The 14,504-nt window shown below is 40.5% G+C and overlaps 1 protein-coding gene across 1 annotated transcript; it reads left to right on the top strand.

The window, feature by feature from the left end:
• Positions 1-97: 97 nt before the first annotated feature.
• Positions 98-8,493, top strand: Sf3a2 (splicing factor 3a subunit 2). Its single transcript, XM_076198434.1, has 2 exons — positions 98-182; positions 7,284-8,493. Exon 2 carries the CDS (start codon positions 7,300-7,302, stop codon positions 8,350-8,352), a length of 1,053 nt encoding a protein of 350 aa, XP_076054549.1. The 5' UTR covers positions 98-182; positions 7,284-7,299; the 3' UTR covers positions 8,353-8,493.
• Positions 8,494-14,504: the final 6,011 nt, after the last annotated feature.

Raw genomic sequence — 14,504 nt, 5'->3', positions numbered from 1 at the left:
ATTGTATTTTTATTGCCTTGCAATAATTATAGTATTAATGAATATTTTGTTATTTCGTGAAAACTACACTTTTATAATATGAATCGAATGCAAACGTACGGGCGTCGTATACATAAACAATAAAGTTGTGTTATGCGCTACGGTAAGAAAAGCCGCATTGAAAGAGTCTTATATTTGGATATGTAAGTTTTGTGTAGATATTCCGTTGTTTAGCATTACGTGGCTCAGCGGGCTTGTAAATAAGTTTTTATGGTTCTCATACGTTGCACCTTAGTGATTTATTTGTTCCGTTGTAGATACACGGAAGACCAACAAAATTGAAAAAGCATAATTCACTTTCAGGATGTGTAAATTATTTATTTCAGAAGTATCTGAAATAACCCCATTTCGGGTTTTATTAACAGAAGTATAGTAACTCTGTAGTTTGGAGTTAAAGTTGTAGTGTTTAAAAGGTTGATATGAAAAAGGTAACATTCAAGAACAAGAGTCAAGACTGAGGAAAAGGCAAGAAATCAGAAGGCCTATAGATAGTAGTATAGGCCCTGTGATTGTAATGCTGAGTATAGGGTATTCTCAGCATTACGGTCTTGGAAGTTCCATGTCAGTTACCATCTATCATCCCTATCTATAAAGTTATCTTATTTCCTCTTAAGATTCAACTCACTAATGCCAGGGTAATATTTAAATTATTTTTGACAACTATTATATTATCTATATATTGGTATTGACTTCTTTTTAAATTATAAGCCAAAAATAATATTTTCATACTGTTTATGGAGATTGGCCAATTCTAAATTGAGTGCTTGAGACTGAGTGCTACTGTCATTTAGATTTACTCAAAAGTTCGCTTAATTAAAAATCTAACCCCACTCTGACACTGATAGTTGGCTAAATATACAATTAACTCTACATAGGCAAATTAGACACTCACACTGGCAATAAAAATCTAACCCCACTCTGACACTGATAGTTGGCTAAATATACAATTAACTGTACATAGGCAAATTAGACACTCACACTGGCAATGTTTTTTTTTTTTTTTTTTATTCAATATTAATAATACCTGGGCACTACAGGTGACATTTCATCATACCTTAAAAGGCAGTATCAGCAAGACACTGGGAAATTTATCTTGAAATTATAATGTGTTTGGTTGTTATAATTCAGATAAACCAAGTCAAATACATAAAAAAATACCATACCATATACCAAGGCTTTTTCCCCCTTACAAGGGAGATAGCCAAAAAGAAAAAGGCATGAAACCATTCCATCCCTAAATACACTCCACCCTCCCTCTTATCTTAGCACCTCTTGGATGATAGGTCATCCCTGCACCTTGTCCACTGCCCTGTGTCAGAGGCAGTGTTGCATGACACAGCACATCCACAGCAAGGCCGCTTCATTAAATCGGCGACCCCCCCTCTCCATCCCCCCATGCAGAAAAGAAGATGGGGAGAAATCCCTTCGGGCTGCATCAAGTTTTTCTCACACATACTACCTCACCCCACCCCCCCATCCCCCACCCGTTCCACCTCATGTATCACAGCATCATCCAAATACAACCATTCTCCATTCACCCCTCTCCGTCCCCCCATGCAGAAAAGGAGAATACAGGGAGAAATCCCTTCAGGCTGCATGAAGTTTTTCTCACACATACTACCTCACCCCCCCATCCCCCACCCATTCCACCTCATGTATCCATATACAACCATTCTCCATTCACCTGTCTTCTGTCCTCTCCCGTCCTTCCACAACAGACATTCCCCTCTTACCCAAAGCCCCTTTCACCCCATCCATCCACCTCATCCTAGGATGCCCCCTCATGTTCACTCCCTCTACATCTGCCTTCCATACCTCTTTTACTAGTCTTTCTTCACTCATTCTTTCCATAGTTGCCCAAAAAAATCTTAAAAAAAAAAAGTGCTACATTAATTAGTGTCTTGATAACTGATGTTAGTAAAGTAAGTTTTATGTGGATATTTCTTTGTTTAGCATGAACCAATACTTCCTAAATTCCAGTGTTTGTAAAAAGGAAAAAAAAAAAAAAAGTATTATACTCATGTCACATTTGTGTATTTTTTGCTCATAAATATTCAGGAAGGAGCTTGGCAGCAGTCACAAGGGCCCAATTGCTACCCAAGGAGTCGCATATGAGAGAGAGAGAGAAAAAGGGGGGGGGGATGTGGTGCAATCAGAACTCACCGGTATCTCGTGGATATATTTGTCATCACATTCATGTAGCATTGCAAGATTGATTGCAACTGTTGGTGTTTATGTGCTTGCCTTAAAGTTTGCTCTTAGGGTTACTATTTCATTTTTGTATGTTTAATTTTAACTTATGTGTTTATTTCTAAGTCGAGTCTCAATTTTAACATTTCATTTTTTGTATGTTTAATGTGTATTAAATTCATTTACTGTGGCTAAGTTTACAACAGAATTTGGTCATTCTTTCCAAGAATCGATTATTCTTTCAAAAAAGAAAAACTTCCAGATGTTTTTATTGCTTGGTAAAATTTCAGAATCGAGCAAATACAATATTCAACATGAAAATAACATTGTCCAATAGTTCATAGTATAATCTAATGTAACCATTCCATGGAAAAAAATGGATGTTTCAAATTAAAAAAAAAAAAAAGTGAAAAATGTGTTTGCATGATACTGGAATAGCACCAGGATTTTATAGGTTCTTATGTTCATTTCCTCTTAATATATTGATGTTTTCTTGGGAGAAGATTGTAGTATCAATATTTTTCAAACTCTTTATGATTTTAACATCTTCAGTACGAGTCATATATTTGTACACACATTAGGTTGCCTGATGCACAATGATGCATCACAATATGTGCATTATAAAATATAAAGTTACAGTTGTTATGCCCATTCTTTTGTGCCCAGAATGGTTATAACCACAGAAAACACAGTCAAGCCTGTTCACTGAATACAGGGGTCACTCAGCTACAACTAAAAGAATAAACGTAATCATGACGCTGATGCCGTGGCATCCTCATATACTTACTTGCACCTTATGACTCCAACATAGGTGGTATCATATTCTAGGGGTTAAAAAGTCCCTTTGATCACCCCTCTTTCTCCTTTATTCCAAAATCGTTAAGTTTAGTTTCTGTAGTATTTCTTTGTAGGATAAGTTTTTCAATTCTAGAACAATTTTGGTGGATCTTTGTAAGTTTTCTAATGTGTCTATATCCTTCCTTAGAAATAGTTAACAAACTTGCATGGCATATTCCAAGTGTGGTCTTCTGTGTTTTATACATACATATACCAAGGCTTTTTCCCCCTTCCAAGGGAGGTAGCCAAAAAGGGAAAGGCATAAAAACACTCCCACCCATTTCATCCCTAAATACACTCCACACCCCTCCCACCCTCCCTCTCATCTGAGCACCTCCTGGATGACGGGTCATCCCTGCACCCTGCCCACCGCCCTGGGTCAGAAGCAGTGCCGCAAGACACAGCACATCCACAGCAAGGCCGCTTCATTTAATCGGCGACCCCCCCTCTCCATCCCCCTCTGCATATAAGGCGAGGACGGGGAGAAATCCCTTCGGGCTGCGTCAAAATTTACTCACACATGCTACCCCGGCCCCCACCCCCCCCGCCTATTCCTCCTCATGCAGTCACAACATCATCCATATACAACCATTCTCCACTCACCTCTGTCTTCCGTCCTCTCCCTTCCTTCCTCAACAGACATTCCCCTCTTCCCCAAAGCCCCCTTCACCCCATCCATCCACCTCATTCTAGGACGTCCCCTCATGTTCACTCCCTCCACATCTGCCTTCCATACCTCTTTTACTAGTCTTTCTTCACTCATTCTTTCCATGTGTCCAAACCATCCTAATATTCTTTCATCAACCCTATCTCCCAAATCCTTTTTCACCCCTGTTCTCCTCCTCACCTCCTCATTTCTCACTCTATCCAGCCTAGTAACCCCCACCATACTTCTCAGACACCTCATCTCAAACACATTCAAACTCCTTCTCTCTTCTTCTCTTATATTCCACGTTTCTGCCCCATACAGTGCTGTTGGCACAATCACTCCTTCATACAGTCTCCTCTTCGCATCCATTCCCAAATGTCTATTCCTCATTACACTCTTTAAACCACCAAGGCATTTACTCGCTTCTCTCAATCTACATTCTACCTCCACCTTCACTCCACCTTTTCCTGCTACACTTGCACCCAAGTATCTAAAACTATCCACTTCCTCCAGTCGCTCTCCCTTAATGTTCACTTCCAGTCTACTGCCACTTTCACCCCTTGTACATCTCATCACCTTACTTTTACCCACATTTATCTTTAGCTTTCTTCTATCACATACTCTCCCAAACTCTGCCACCAGCTTCCTCAATCCCTCCTCTGACCCTGCCACAAGCGCAGTGTCGTCCGCAAACAACAGCTGGCTCACCTCCCACTTTTCTCCATTTTCTTTAACCATCTCCAATCCCTGACCCACTACCCTAGCATTCACCTCTCGCACCACCCCATCCATGTATAAGTTGAACAGCCAGGGCGACATAACGCATCCTTGACGAAGTCCCACCTTTACTTCAAACCACTCACTCTCTCCATTTCTAATCCTGACACATGCTCTACTACTCTCATAAAAACTCTTGACAGCTCCCAAAAGCTTTCCTCCTATCCCATAAATCTGCATAACCTCCCACAGTGCCTTTCTGTCTACCCTATCATAAGCCTTTTCCAGATCCATAAAAGCCCAAAAAACATCCTTCCCCTTTCCTATAGCTTTCTCACATATCTGTCTTACCACAAAGATCTGATCTACACAACCTCTACCTGTCCTAAATCCACACTGTTCCTCACCAATTACTCCTGTTCCTCTCCTAATCCTCTCAATTAAGATCCTCCCATAAGCCTTCCCTACTACACTTAACAGGCTAATCCCTCTGAAACTACTACATTCACACTTGTCCCCTTTTCCCTTGTAAAGAGGAACTATACAGGCACTTCTCCAGTCCTCCGGTACTCTACCCTCTCTCCAGCAAACATTAAATAACCTCACCAACCAGTCCACCATCACTGAACCTCCCTTTTTCAGACATTCTGCATGGCATCCATCCAGACCAGGTGCCTTACCTTTCATCATCTTTACAACTGCCTTCACCTCATCCTTCCTATTTCTCCTCCATTCTCCTCACTCATCACTCTCATTTTCTTCGCATTTCCCACTGCAACTATCTTTCCTTCCCTATCCTCCTTCACATTTAGCAACTCCCTAAAATATTCTGCCCATCTTCCCCTTACTGCCATCTCTTCCATTATCATCTCTCCATCTGTACCTTTTACCTTTTCTTCCCTACTTGATTCGCCTCGTCTTCCTCTCTTAATTTCTTTCCAAAACATCTTTTTATTACTTTCAAAATTTTCTGTCATACTCCTACCCCATTTCACATCTGCTCTCCTCTTTGCCTCCTTTACCTTTTGCTTTACTTCTCTTTTCTTTTCTTTGTACGTCTCATACGACTCCCCCGTCCTCTTTTGTAACCAATCTGTGAATGCTCGCTTCTTCTCTTCTACAACCTTCTTCGTTTCTTCATCCCACCATTCACTACCCTTTCTTCTATTTCCCCCTGCCCTTCTTGTTCCACACACCATCCTTGCACACTTTAAGACTCCCTCCTTGAACCATCCCCATTCCTCCTCCACACCCATCTCTGCTCTATCCTTTACTCCCTCCCACTCCTCCTTCAGCTTCTTTTCATACTCCTCCTTTTCCTTTTCATTCAAGGAGTTCACTCTAAGAACCTCCCTACCTTTTGTCCCTTTCCTCTTTCTCCATCTATCCTCCACTCTCAGCTTACCTTCCACCAAAAAATGATCTGATATTCCCCCACCCTCTCCCCTTAGCACATGTACATCCTTAACTCTTCCTATCATAATCCTATTTACCACTACATAATCCATTAGCGCTCTATCTACCACCCTTCCCTCCACCACCCTCTCCCATGTGTACTTATGCTTGACTTTCTTCCGAAACACTGTATTTGCTATCATCAACTCTCTTTCTAGACACATTTCCACCATCAACTCTCCACTACGATTCTTTCCTGGAACTCCACACTTCCCAACCACTCCATCGATTGGACCATTTCCCACCCTAGCATTAAGGTCTCCCAGTACTATTACATTGACATTTCTTCCTAAACCCTCTATGCACTCATTTAAATCTATCCAAAAGGCCTCCCTTTCTTCCACGCTCTTCTCACTGCCAGGCCCATATGCACTTACAAAGACCCACATCTCCTTTCCCAGTTTCACCTTCATCCACATTATCCTTGAGGAAACCGTCTGGGGTATTGGCTGCTTGTTATTGTGGCAAAGTAGCATGCAGTCGATACTTTAGGGTCTATATGGGGCACCCCTACGGACCAGAGCCACACATCATTTTGTCTATGATAGAAGAAATTCTGTTCATAGAGAAATGATGACACTTTTATACTACGACTGTCCCTCCGTTATGCTGTCCCCCAACCCCTTGTTGCTGTCCTGTACCATTTCTCTGAGTATTCTCTTTCTGTAATGGGGGAATTCCCTGTGGTCGGGGAAAAGAATACTGCCACCAAGTTTCCCACTTGGATCGTAAGAGGCGAGAAGAAAGGGACGGGGAGAGGGACTAGGCATCCTTCTCCCTGTAGCCCCACGGGGCAAATTCCTAAATTGGAAAGTGAAGGCATAAGGGGTGCTGGAGGGCCTCGGGCCAGCACCCTAAGGTTTGGGTCTTTTAATGTGCGTGGATGTGGTACAGATGAGAGTAAAAGGGAAGAGATAGGTAGTATGTTTGTGAGAAGAAAGATGGATGTGTTGGCTTTGAGTGAAACTAAGTTGAAAGGGAAGGGTGAGTGTAAGTTTGGGAATGTAAGTGGGAGGTTATCAGGAGTGAAGAGAGGGCGAGGGAGGGAAGGGGTGGCTATTCTATTGAGTGAGGAGATAGGTAAAGAGGTAGTGGAGTGGAAGGAGGTTTCTGTGTTTTATATAAAACATATTGTTCATATGAATAACAGTAATTTATCCAAAGAGACCTTTGGACTTTCTTATGCATGGGAGACTCAGCCAGTTTTGAATTGGTCCAAACATGTAACAGTCCCCAGTGTATCGACAGCTCTGGAATCTAGAAATACGTAGCACTACTGTACTTAGAATATTTTGTTGAATACTATTCGAGTAAAAATGTTGCTTCCAGTATGAATTTTTGAGATTGTTGCTTTATGTTCATCTTTTTTTATTTCTGTTTTTCTTTTCCTTTTCAGGGTATAAGCGACCAAGATGGATTTCCAGCATCGTGCGGGAGGCAAAACTGGTGGAGGTGGACAGGCGTCATGGTCCGAAAGCAACAGGGACCGACGCGAACGCCTTCGCCAGTTGGCCCTCGAGACCATCGATTTGAACAAGGATCCATATTTTATGAAAAATCACTTGGGGTCATATGAATGTAAGCTTTGCCTCACTCTACACAACAATGAGGGAAGTTACTTGGCACATACTCAGGGCAAGAAGCATCAGACGAACCTTGCACGAAGAGCCGCTAAAGAAGCGAAAGAATCGCCAGCGCAGCCAGCTCCAGAAAAACCGAGAGTCGAAGTGAAGAAGTTTGTGAAAATTGGTCGTCCTGGTTATCGTGTGACGAAACAGAGAGACCCTGAAACTGGACAGCAGAGTTTATTGTTCCAGGTTGATTACCCCGAGATTGCCGATAACATCGTCCCTCGCCACCGCTTCATGTCCGCGTACGAGCAGAAGGTTGAGCCTCCGGATCGTAAGTGGCAGTACTTGCTCTTTGCTGCCGAACCCTACGAAACCATCGGCTTCAAGGTGCCAAGCCGAGAGGTCGACAAATCCGAGAACAAGTTCTGGACAACGTGGAATAAAGAAACTAAACAGTTTTTCCTCCAGTTTGCTTTCAAGATCGACCCCAAGGCGAAACTGGTTCCTCCTGCCCCACCACCGATGTTACCAGGAGCCGCCCCACCACCTGGCATGCCTCCGCCGCCACCCCCAGCTCCCGGCATGGGTCCTCCCAGACCACCGGGTCCTCCCGGAGGTCCTATGCCTCCGGGGCCGCCTCCTGGTATGCCTCCGCCAGGTCCTCCAGGTATGCCTCCACCTCCAATGAGACCCCCGATGCGAATGATGCCGCCGCCTCCTGGACCGCCAAGACCTCCTCCAGGCATGGGACCTCCAGGGATGGGACCGCCTGGTATGGGACCACGAGGGCCACCACCTCCGCCAGGAGCCCCGCCGCCACCACCTCCGTTCAATCCAGTACCTCCTCCTCCACCAACTACCAGTATGCCGCCGCCACCACCACCCAAGACTTAGCCATAAACTTAGAATTAGAATCAGTAGTATTTTTTCTCTCATGTTAATGGTAAATTACTTGATATTTGATATCAGAGAAGTTTGTTATGAACTTGTATTTGATCACATAAATGGATGAAATAAATAAAATGTATACTTGTATTGCTTTATTCTCTAAGAATGGCCCTACAAACTTGTCAATATGTTCAATATGAATGAATAATCCAATAAATGCAACATCTGCATTGGATCCCCCCAGCTACATCTAGCCTGGGAGAAAAATAGTTACCAATTGAGTTGCCTCAAAAGTAAAAGTATTCGCAAAGGATGAAAAATATTCTACATGGTAAAAATCGCTTTCACAACTCGAACTTAGTTTCAGAATAACTACACACGCAGGAATCCGTGGCCTCTTACCCAACATCAAAAAAATGCACAGAGGTGTACGGATTACCTCGACTTCAATGATGCACTGATTACCAAGTTCAATTTATCAAACCTTTGAGGAACGTAAGGTGGAATGAGTCCTGAATTGAGGAAACTTTTTAACAATGTCATGGTTACAGTAGACAAAATAGAGATTTCCGAACTATTGAGAATACCCGCACTGACGTACGGGTATTGCCTCTCCTTCACGTAGCATGAGAACCCTAAAATGCAAAATGTACAAAAAATATACAATGAAACGGGTTATCTGGTTAAGGTATTCTATCACTGAAGATTTTCATTCTTGCACCACAGTTAAAAGATAATAATATTCCTTCAAATGTGACAACAAACGTAAATGCTAAACATCTCGAAACAAAGACATCAGGGATGGCCTCAACACAAGAATAAATTTTTCTAAATAAAAAATTGTTCGCTTAAAAACAACCACTACAATTGCACCAGACCAATTCCTTACATGTAAATGGTACACACTATTATTACGATTTACACCTAATGACTGTTGGCCTCAGAAGGAGTCCCGTAATCAGACACACAATGATCGTTATATAAATGAAACTAGCTAGACTAAGAATATTGCTGATGAGTACAAAATATAAATATGTTACACAACAGTAAGAATGCAGAGGATGAGATTTGTGCTCTTGTCCGTGTATTGACACAACAAAAACCATTCAAAGACTTCATTTCAGTACTTAGTTGCTAAATCCAGCTCTTCAAACCATACCTAGGGACGGTGCCTCACAACACTTACGTCGTATTTATCGTTCATGTTCGATCGATCCAATAAATATTGAACACCCTGGTGAACAGAGTGATATGACACTGTACAATCGCAATGCACATTTTAGAGAAAACTACTTTACCATCCTGTGTGGGGTAATACGCACAGTTGAAGTGACTAAAGAATCACTCGAATAATGAAAAATGTTCTGCTATGCTTGCAACGGTGTTTGACGTTTATTGGAATGACAGTACATGCACCTACAGTTCAGTTCTCCTATATATGCATTTTGAAGAAATCTGGGAAACTTGCGGAAACACCAAAAAAGAAAAAAGAAAAATTATTACCCTGAAGGAACACAGGAAATTATGGAGACTGAAAGACCTGTAATATTTTGGCATGTAATCAAACTGGATAAACATTCGCTTCACAAACACCTTTGTGCAAAAAGATATACACTATTATTACACTACGTCATTGCCTTCCTGATTTATGTTAACTTACTATAAGCCGTACCAACTGGACTATTGCCTCCACCATTCTACACAATATATATATGGGTATGTTTACAACATATATACATGTGTGTGGGTGTGAATATATATATATATACACATATCTTTAAAGGTCATTTCGGGGGTCAAACATCCTGGTTGGATTGCAAAAAATTGCCTCAACCCTTACAACGGAGATCGAGTATTCAAATGTCGCTTTGAAGTTTCTAAAACTGGAAACCCCACAGCCCCATGGCAGCCGGCAATGGTCCCTGAGCCTTTCTACAGATCTCGGGAATATGTATTAAAATGTTCTCTTATATTGTGTGATTGTTGGTCTAAATGTCTCCAGCCAGTGGAAGGGAATGGTAGATGGGGGGAGTTGTCATCAACTCTCCTTCCATAAGAAAAAAAAAAAAACTAATTAGCAACACCTTCCCTTTTAATCAGGTTTCTACCAAGAGAATTTAATCATTGTTGCAACATCTCTACTGTGAAAGGAGTAAAGACTTTTTCAATTATTCATTTTCTGTGCTGGATGACACTACTAATTTATTTATTTTTTGCGCTGCCACCGCCAGGCTATTTTCATTCACCTCTGGCACCTGTCACAAGTAGAGAAGTTAAACCTTTTTGACCTTAAGTTAACCTGATGGGCTGGTCAACTTTTCAGGTTTTCTATTTATTCATCTATTATCATTATTTGTTCTATTATATTAATTTTTCTTATTGGTTGACAACTGTATTCAGTCTGTAGCACCTCTATAGATTTACCATTTGCTGTTCATAACCAAATGTCAACAATCTCACTCACTTTAAGATGACCACTTACTCTGCTGTGAGAGGTCTATCCCTATGATGGGCGACAAGAATACTGATGTTGTTTCCCTGCATGTAAAAGGCAACTAAGTTGGGGCAGAGCAAGGCGACTACAAACCCTCTCTTTTCACAATAAAAACAATAAATGCTTATACAGGTTCATTGAGGCACTCTATGGCACTACAAAATGCGTGCCAATGAGAAGGAAAAAAAAAAATTGCTTGACAGTAGCCCAAACATGAGCAAACATTGTTGTTATAGACCTGAGTGAAGAGTGGTCGTGAGTGGACGAAGAAATAACACTGCTCAAGGAAATTTCTTCTTGTCTGCTCTGTATAGTCTTCCGTGGATGATGGGAGAGGAGGGTCGCATGGGGTGGGATATGTCATGTAATGAAACAGTGGTGGGGGGGGGGGGTTCTCTGGTTCTGCTGTGGAGGTGCTGTGTCTTGCTACATTGCTTCTGACCTCCTCTAATACCAAAAATGAAATGTTCACAGCGATGAAGTAAATAGCCCGACGGCAGCAACAAGAATATGAGTACAAATGCTGCCTTGCACAGACAGGGTTAATCAAGGTAATTCTTACCTCTGTTACCAATGGAGTACCATGGAGTCCACGAGTCAAATGGCAGCCAGAACTACAAATACAATTGCTACCATCAGTGAAGACGAGGTTAATATCACAAATTAATTCAATTTGTGTCAAGATGGAGTTTCCTCATAAACATGGTCAAAGTGTGGGAGAGGGGAGGGTTATTTCAGCACAGGAGAGGGTTATTCCAGCACATATACTGAAGTTGATTTTGTGCATGGCAAAGACTTTCAACATGGCAAAAGGATTGATCCCAGTCCCCTTTGGGAGCTGTGAGTACTCTTCTCACAAGTCAAAAAAAAAAAAAAAAAAAAAAAAAAACAAAAAAAAAAATTATATAATAATAATAAATAAATAAAATACAACTTGCAATAGGAAAAAAATCCAGTGGGAAAAAAAAAATAGTTATAAATAAATAAAATAAAATAAATAATAAGTATAAAAAAAATAACAGAAATAAAATAAATAAAATTAGAATAAAATAAATTAATAAAAAATTTCCCCTATCATTCCAAATGACTTTAATTAATCAATCCATTGCCAAAGGACTTTCTAACTAGAGACCTGCAGCTCACAAGTAATCAAAAGGGCATTGAACACCTCATCCTGCACTGACCCACAAGAAACAACAACACTGTTGCTCAACATTTCTCCCTTGAGTGATCTACCAATCCATCTGGTGCCCATTGTCAGTTACTAACACTCTGGTTTCCCTTTGAAACACACAAAATCTTTCGCTTTTTTACTGAACTTTAATTACCGTCGCCATTGTGTGAATACAGACCGCAATAACCTCAGACAACAGGTTATACAATGCCTATTCTCTTTTGCTATTATCAGTTTAATGTAAAAATGTTTACAAAACTTGGAACTTATTCCATGAGTAGTAGCTCGCTTTTGTGGGCTCTCGTTACGCAGACGTGGAAGACATCATCCACTTTCTGGTGAATTCCAAGAAGAGGAGTTGAGGTTATAAACTGGGAAGACATTACTTTGGTGTGGAAATGCTTCAACAATGAAATAATGCTCCAAGATCTATACGCAACTTAAAAATAAATAACAATGATAATCTGTAATAATGATTTTACTTAACGTCACTCAACCCATATGTAATGCAACTTTTATCACAACTGTACAGTCCTGAGATGTCAATACCCTTTGAAATATAGTGGTATACTTAACCAATTTTATTCTGGCCAGTGCCAAGTAATTCATTTAACTTGTATTCAGCAGTGGGATTCAGCTAGTTATTACTGGTCTGTAAAAACCAGTTCTTGGAATTTCATGAGGTCTGTGAACTGGTTATTAAAAATTGTCTTATACAGACTATAATACAACTGAAGTGTTACTGTATGCTATTAGCTTAGTGAGAGAACCTGTTGTTAATATATTTTAATCGCACCACTGCTTCTATTAAAGAGTTAATAGTCTTTTTTTCTTTTATTTTATTTTTTCTTTTATCAATGGGAAAAAAAATATCTGCCTAAGTCATGAGAGGCTAAGTTGAGAGGGAGGAATGGGTGGTGGATGGGAGTGGGTACTTGCCTTTTGATTTGGCTACCTCTCTTATATGGGGGAAATAGCCCTTGGTATGTAGGTGGAGAGACATTCATTTCAAGAATGAATTCAACCCACAGACGTGAAAGAATACTAAGCCGACAAAATAAAGAAAATGTGTACATATAACTAAAGATCTTCCACTTCTTGTTTTGGGGTTGTTCAGGTGAAAGCCCACAGTCACTTTGAAAAAGTATATAAATAAATAAATAAAACCATCCTCCCAACTCTGCACCTTGAGGATCAAGGGCCAACCTCCCTGTCAACACGTTCTTTGGGTCAAATAGCACAATGACGCACATCTTCCACGGCAACACCCGATAACTAAAACTGGTTTACTCCAAAACACAACTGTGAAATTTGTCAAAAATCTTCATTTCCTTAACCCTGAACAGGGAACGTCCAAATTTATGATTTTGCATGGAAGTTGTACCACTTCTGGCACGCCCACTTTACTTTATAACTTGGAGCACTTCTTCCCATAAACCTTTGGTTTTTATTGTTTCTAAAAGTGGGCATGCCAGAAGTGGTACAACTGGCATGCAAAATCATAAATTTGGATGTTCCCTGTTCAGGGTTAAACCCTTCCAAAATGACGCACTTTATAGATTTTATGGGTTATGCCAAACAACTCTATTCAGCTGATAGGTGGACCTTAACCGCACCTAAGACCATTCTTCCTTGCCTCTACTGACTGAATTCACGTCATTTTCCACATCATAAAGCACAGTGTGATAATGAGATGTCATCTATCATCACCGAACACTGATCTCTACAAGGTCACTAACCTGTTCTCATGAGACGGGCTCTCTGACCCACCCAGGTTACGGGAGGAAGGACAACTCCTCGCCATTCAATAGAAGAAACTACATTACTGTTTTGAATTCACAGTACACTGTTTCACCTTTCAGGAAAACTTGAAAAAAATAATAAGTCGTTACTCCTCTTCTTGCATTCTGAATTAAATGCCGACTATCTCCATTAAATTTCATTCAACCGAGGGAAACGGAAGTCACGGGTTTGGAACTAAAATTGGTCATCCCTTGGATTGCGGAAGAGACAACTTGCGGACAATTTTATTTGGGTGACGAGACCCTGCCAAACCTGTGATTTATAAATCGGACAAGAAATGGGTCGCACATCACACCCTTCCAATGACCAAAATCTATACATACATATATATACACATACATATATATACACACACCACCACACATAAACCCACAACCAAAATGGTGACATTTAAATTAAAATCAAGTCTGTACATCTATAAATGAAACCAACATCTCTTATAATCCTCATGTATGTATGTGTATATGTGTATTTATATATACATACATACACACATATATATATACACACATATATATAATATGTATACAAACATACACCTGGATATATAACAACATACAGTAGAAATGGAAAACTCATTAGTAAGAATCACTAAGATTTTGATATCTATCCGTACGGAGAACGACCCTGAAGATTACAACTCTTGTACAAATACCAATTCAAGCATGAAAGATAAGAACCAATCCT

Source organism: Oratosquilla oratoria, chromosome 15 (genome assembly GCF_046742065.1).
Source record: "Oratosquilla oratoria isolate Oo_2021 chromosome 15, ASM4674206v1, whole genome shotgun sequence".
Lineage (NCBI taxonomy): Eukaryota > Metazoa > Arthropoda > Malacostraca > Stomatopoda > Squillidae > Oratosquilla > Oratosquilla oratoria.
Note: the sequence above shows the minus strand (reverse complement) of the source record. Positions and strands in the feature narration are given on the sequence as shown.

Excerpts from the sequence above, each read along its gene's own strand:
- Sf3a2 (XM_076198434.1), top strand. The coding sequence starts at position 7,300 with ATGGATTTCCAGCATCGTGCGGGAGGCAAAACTGGTGGAGGTGGACAG.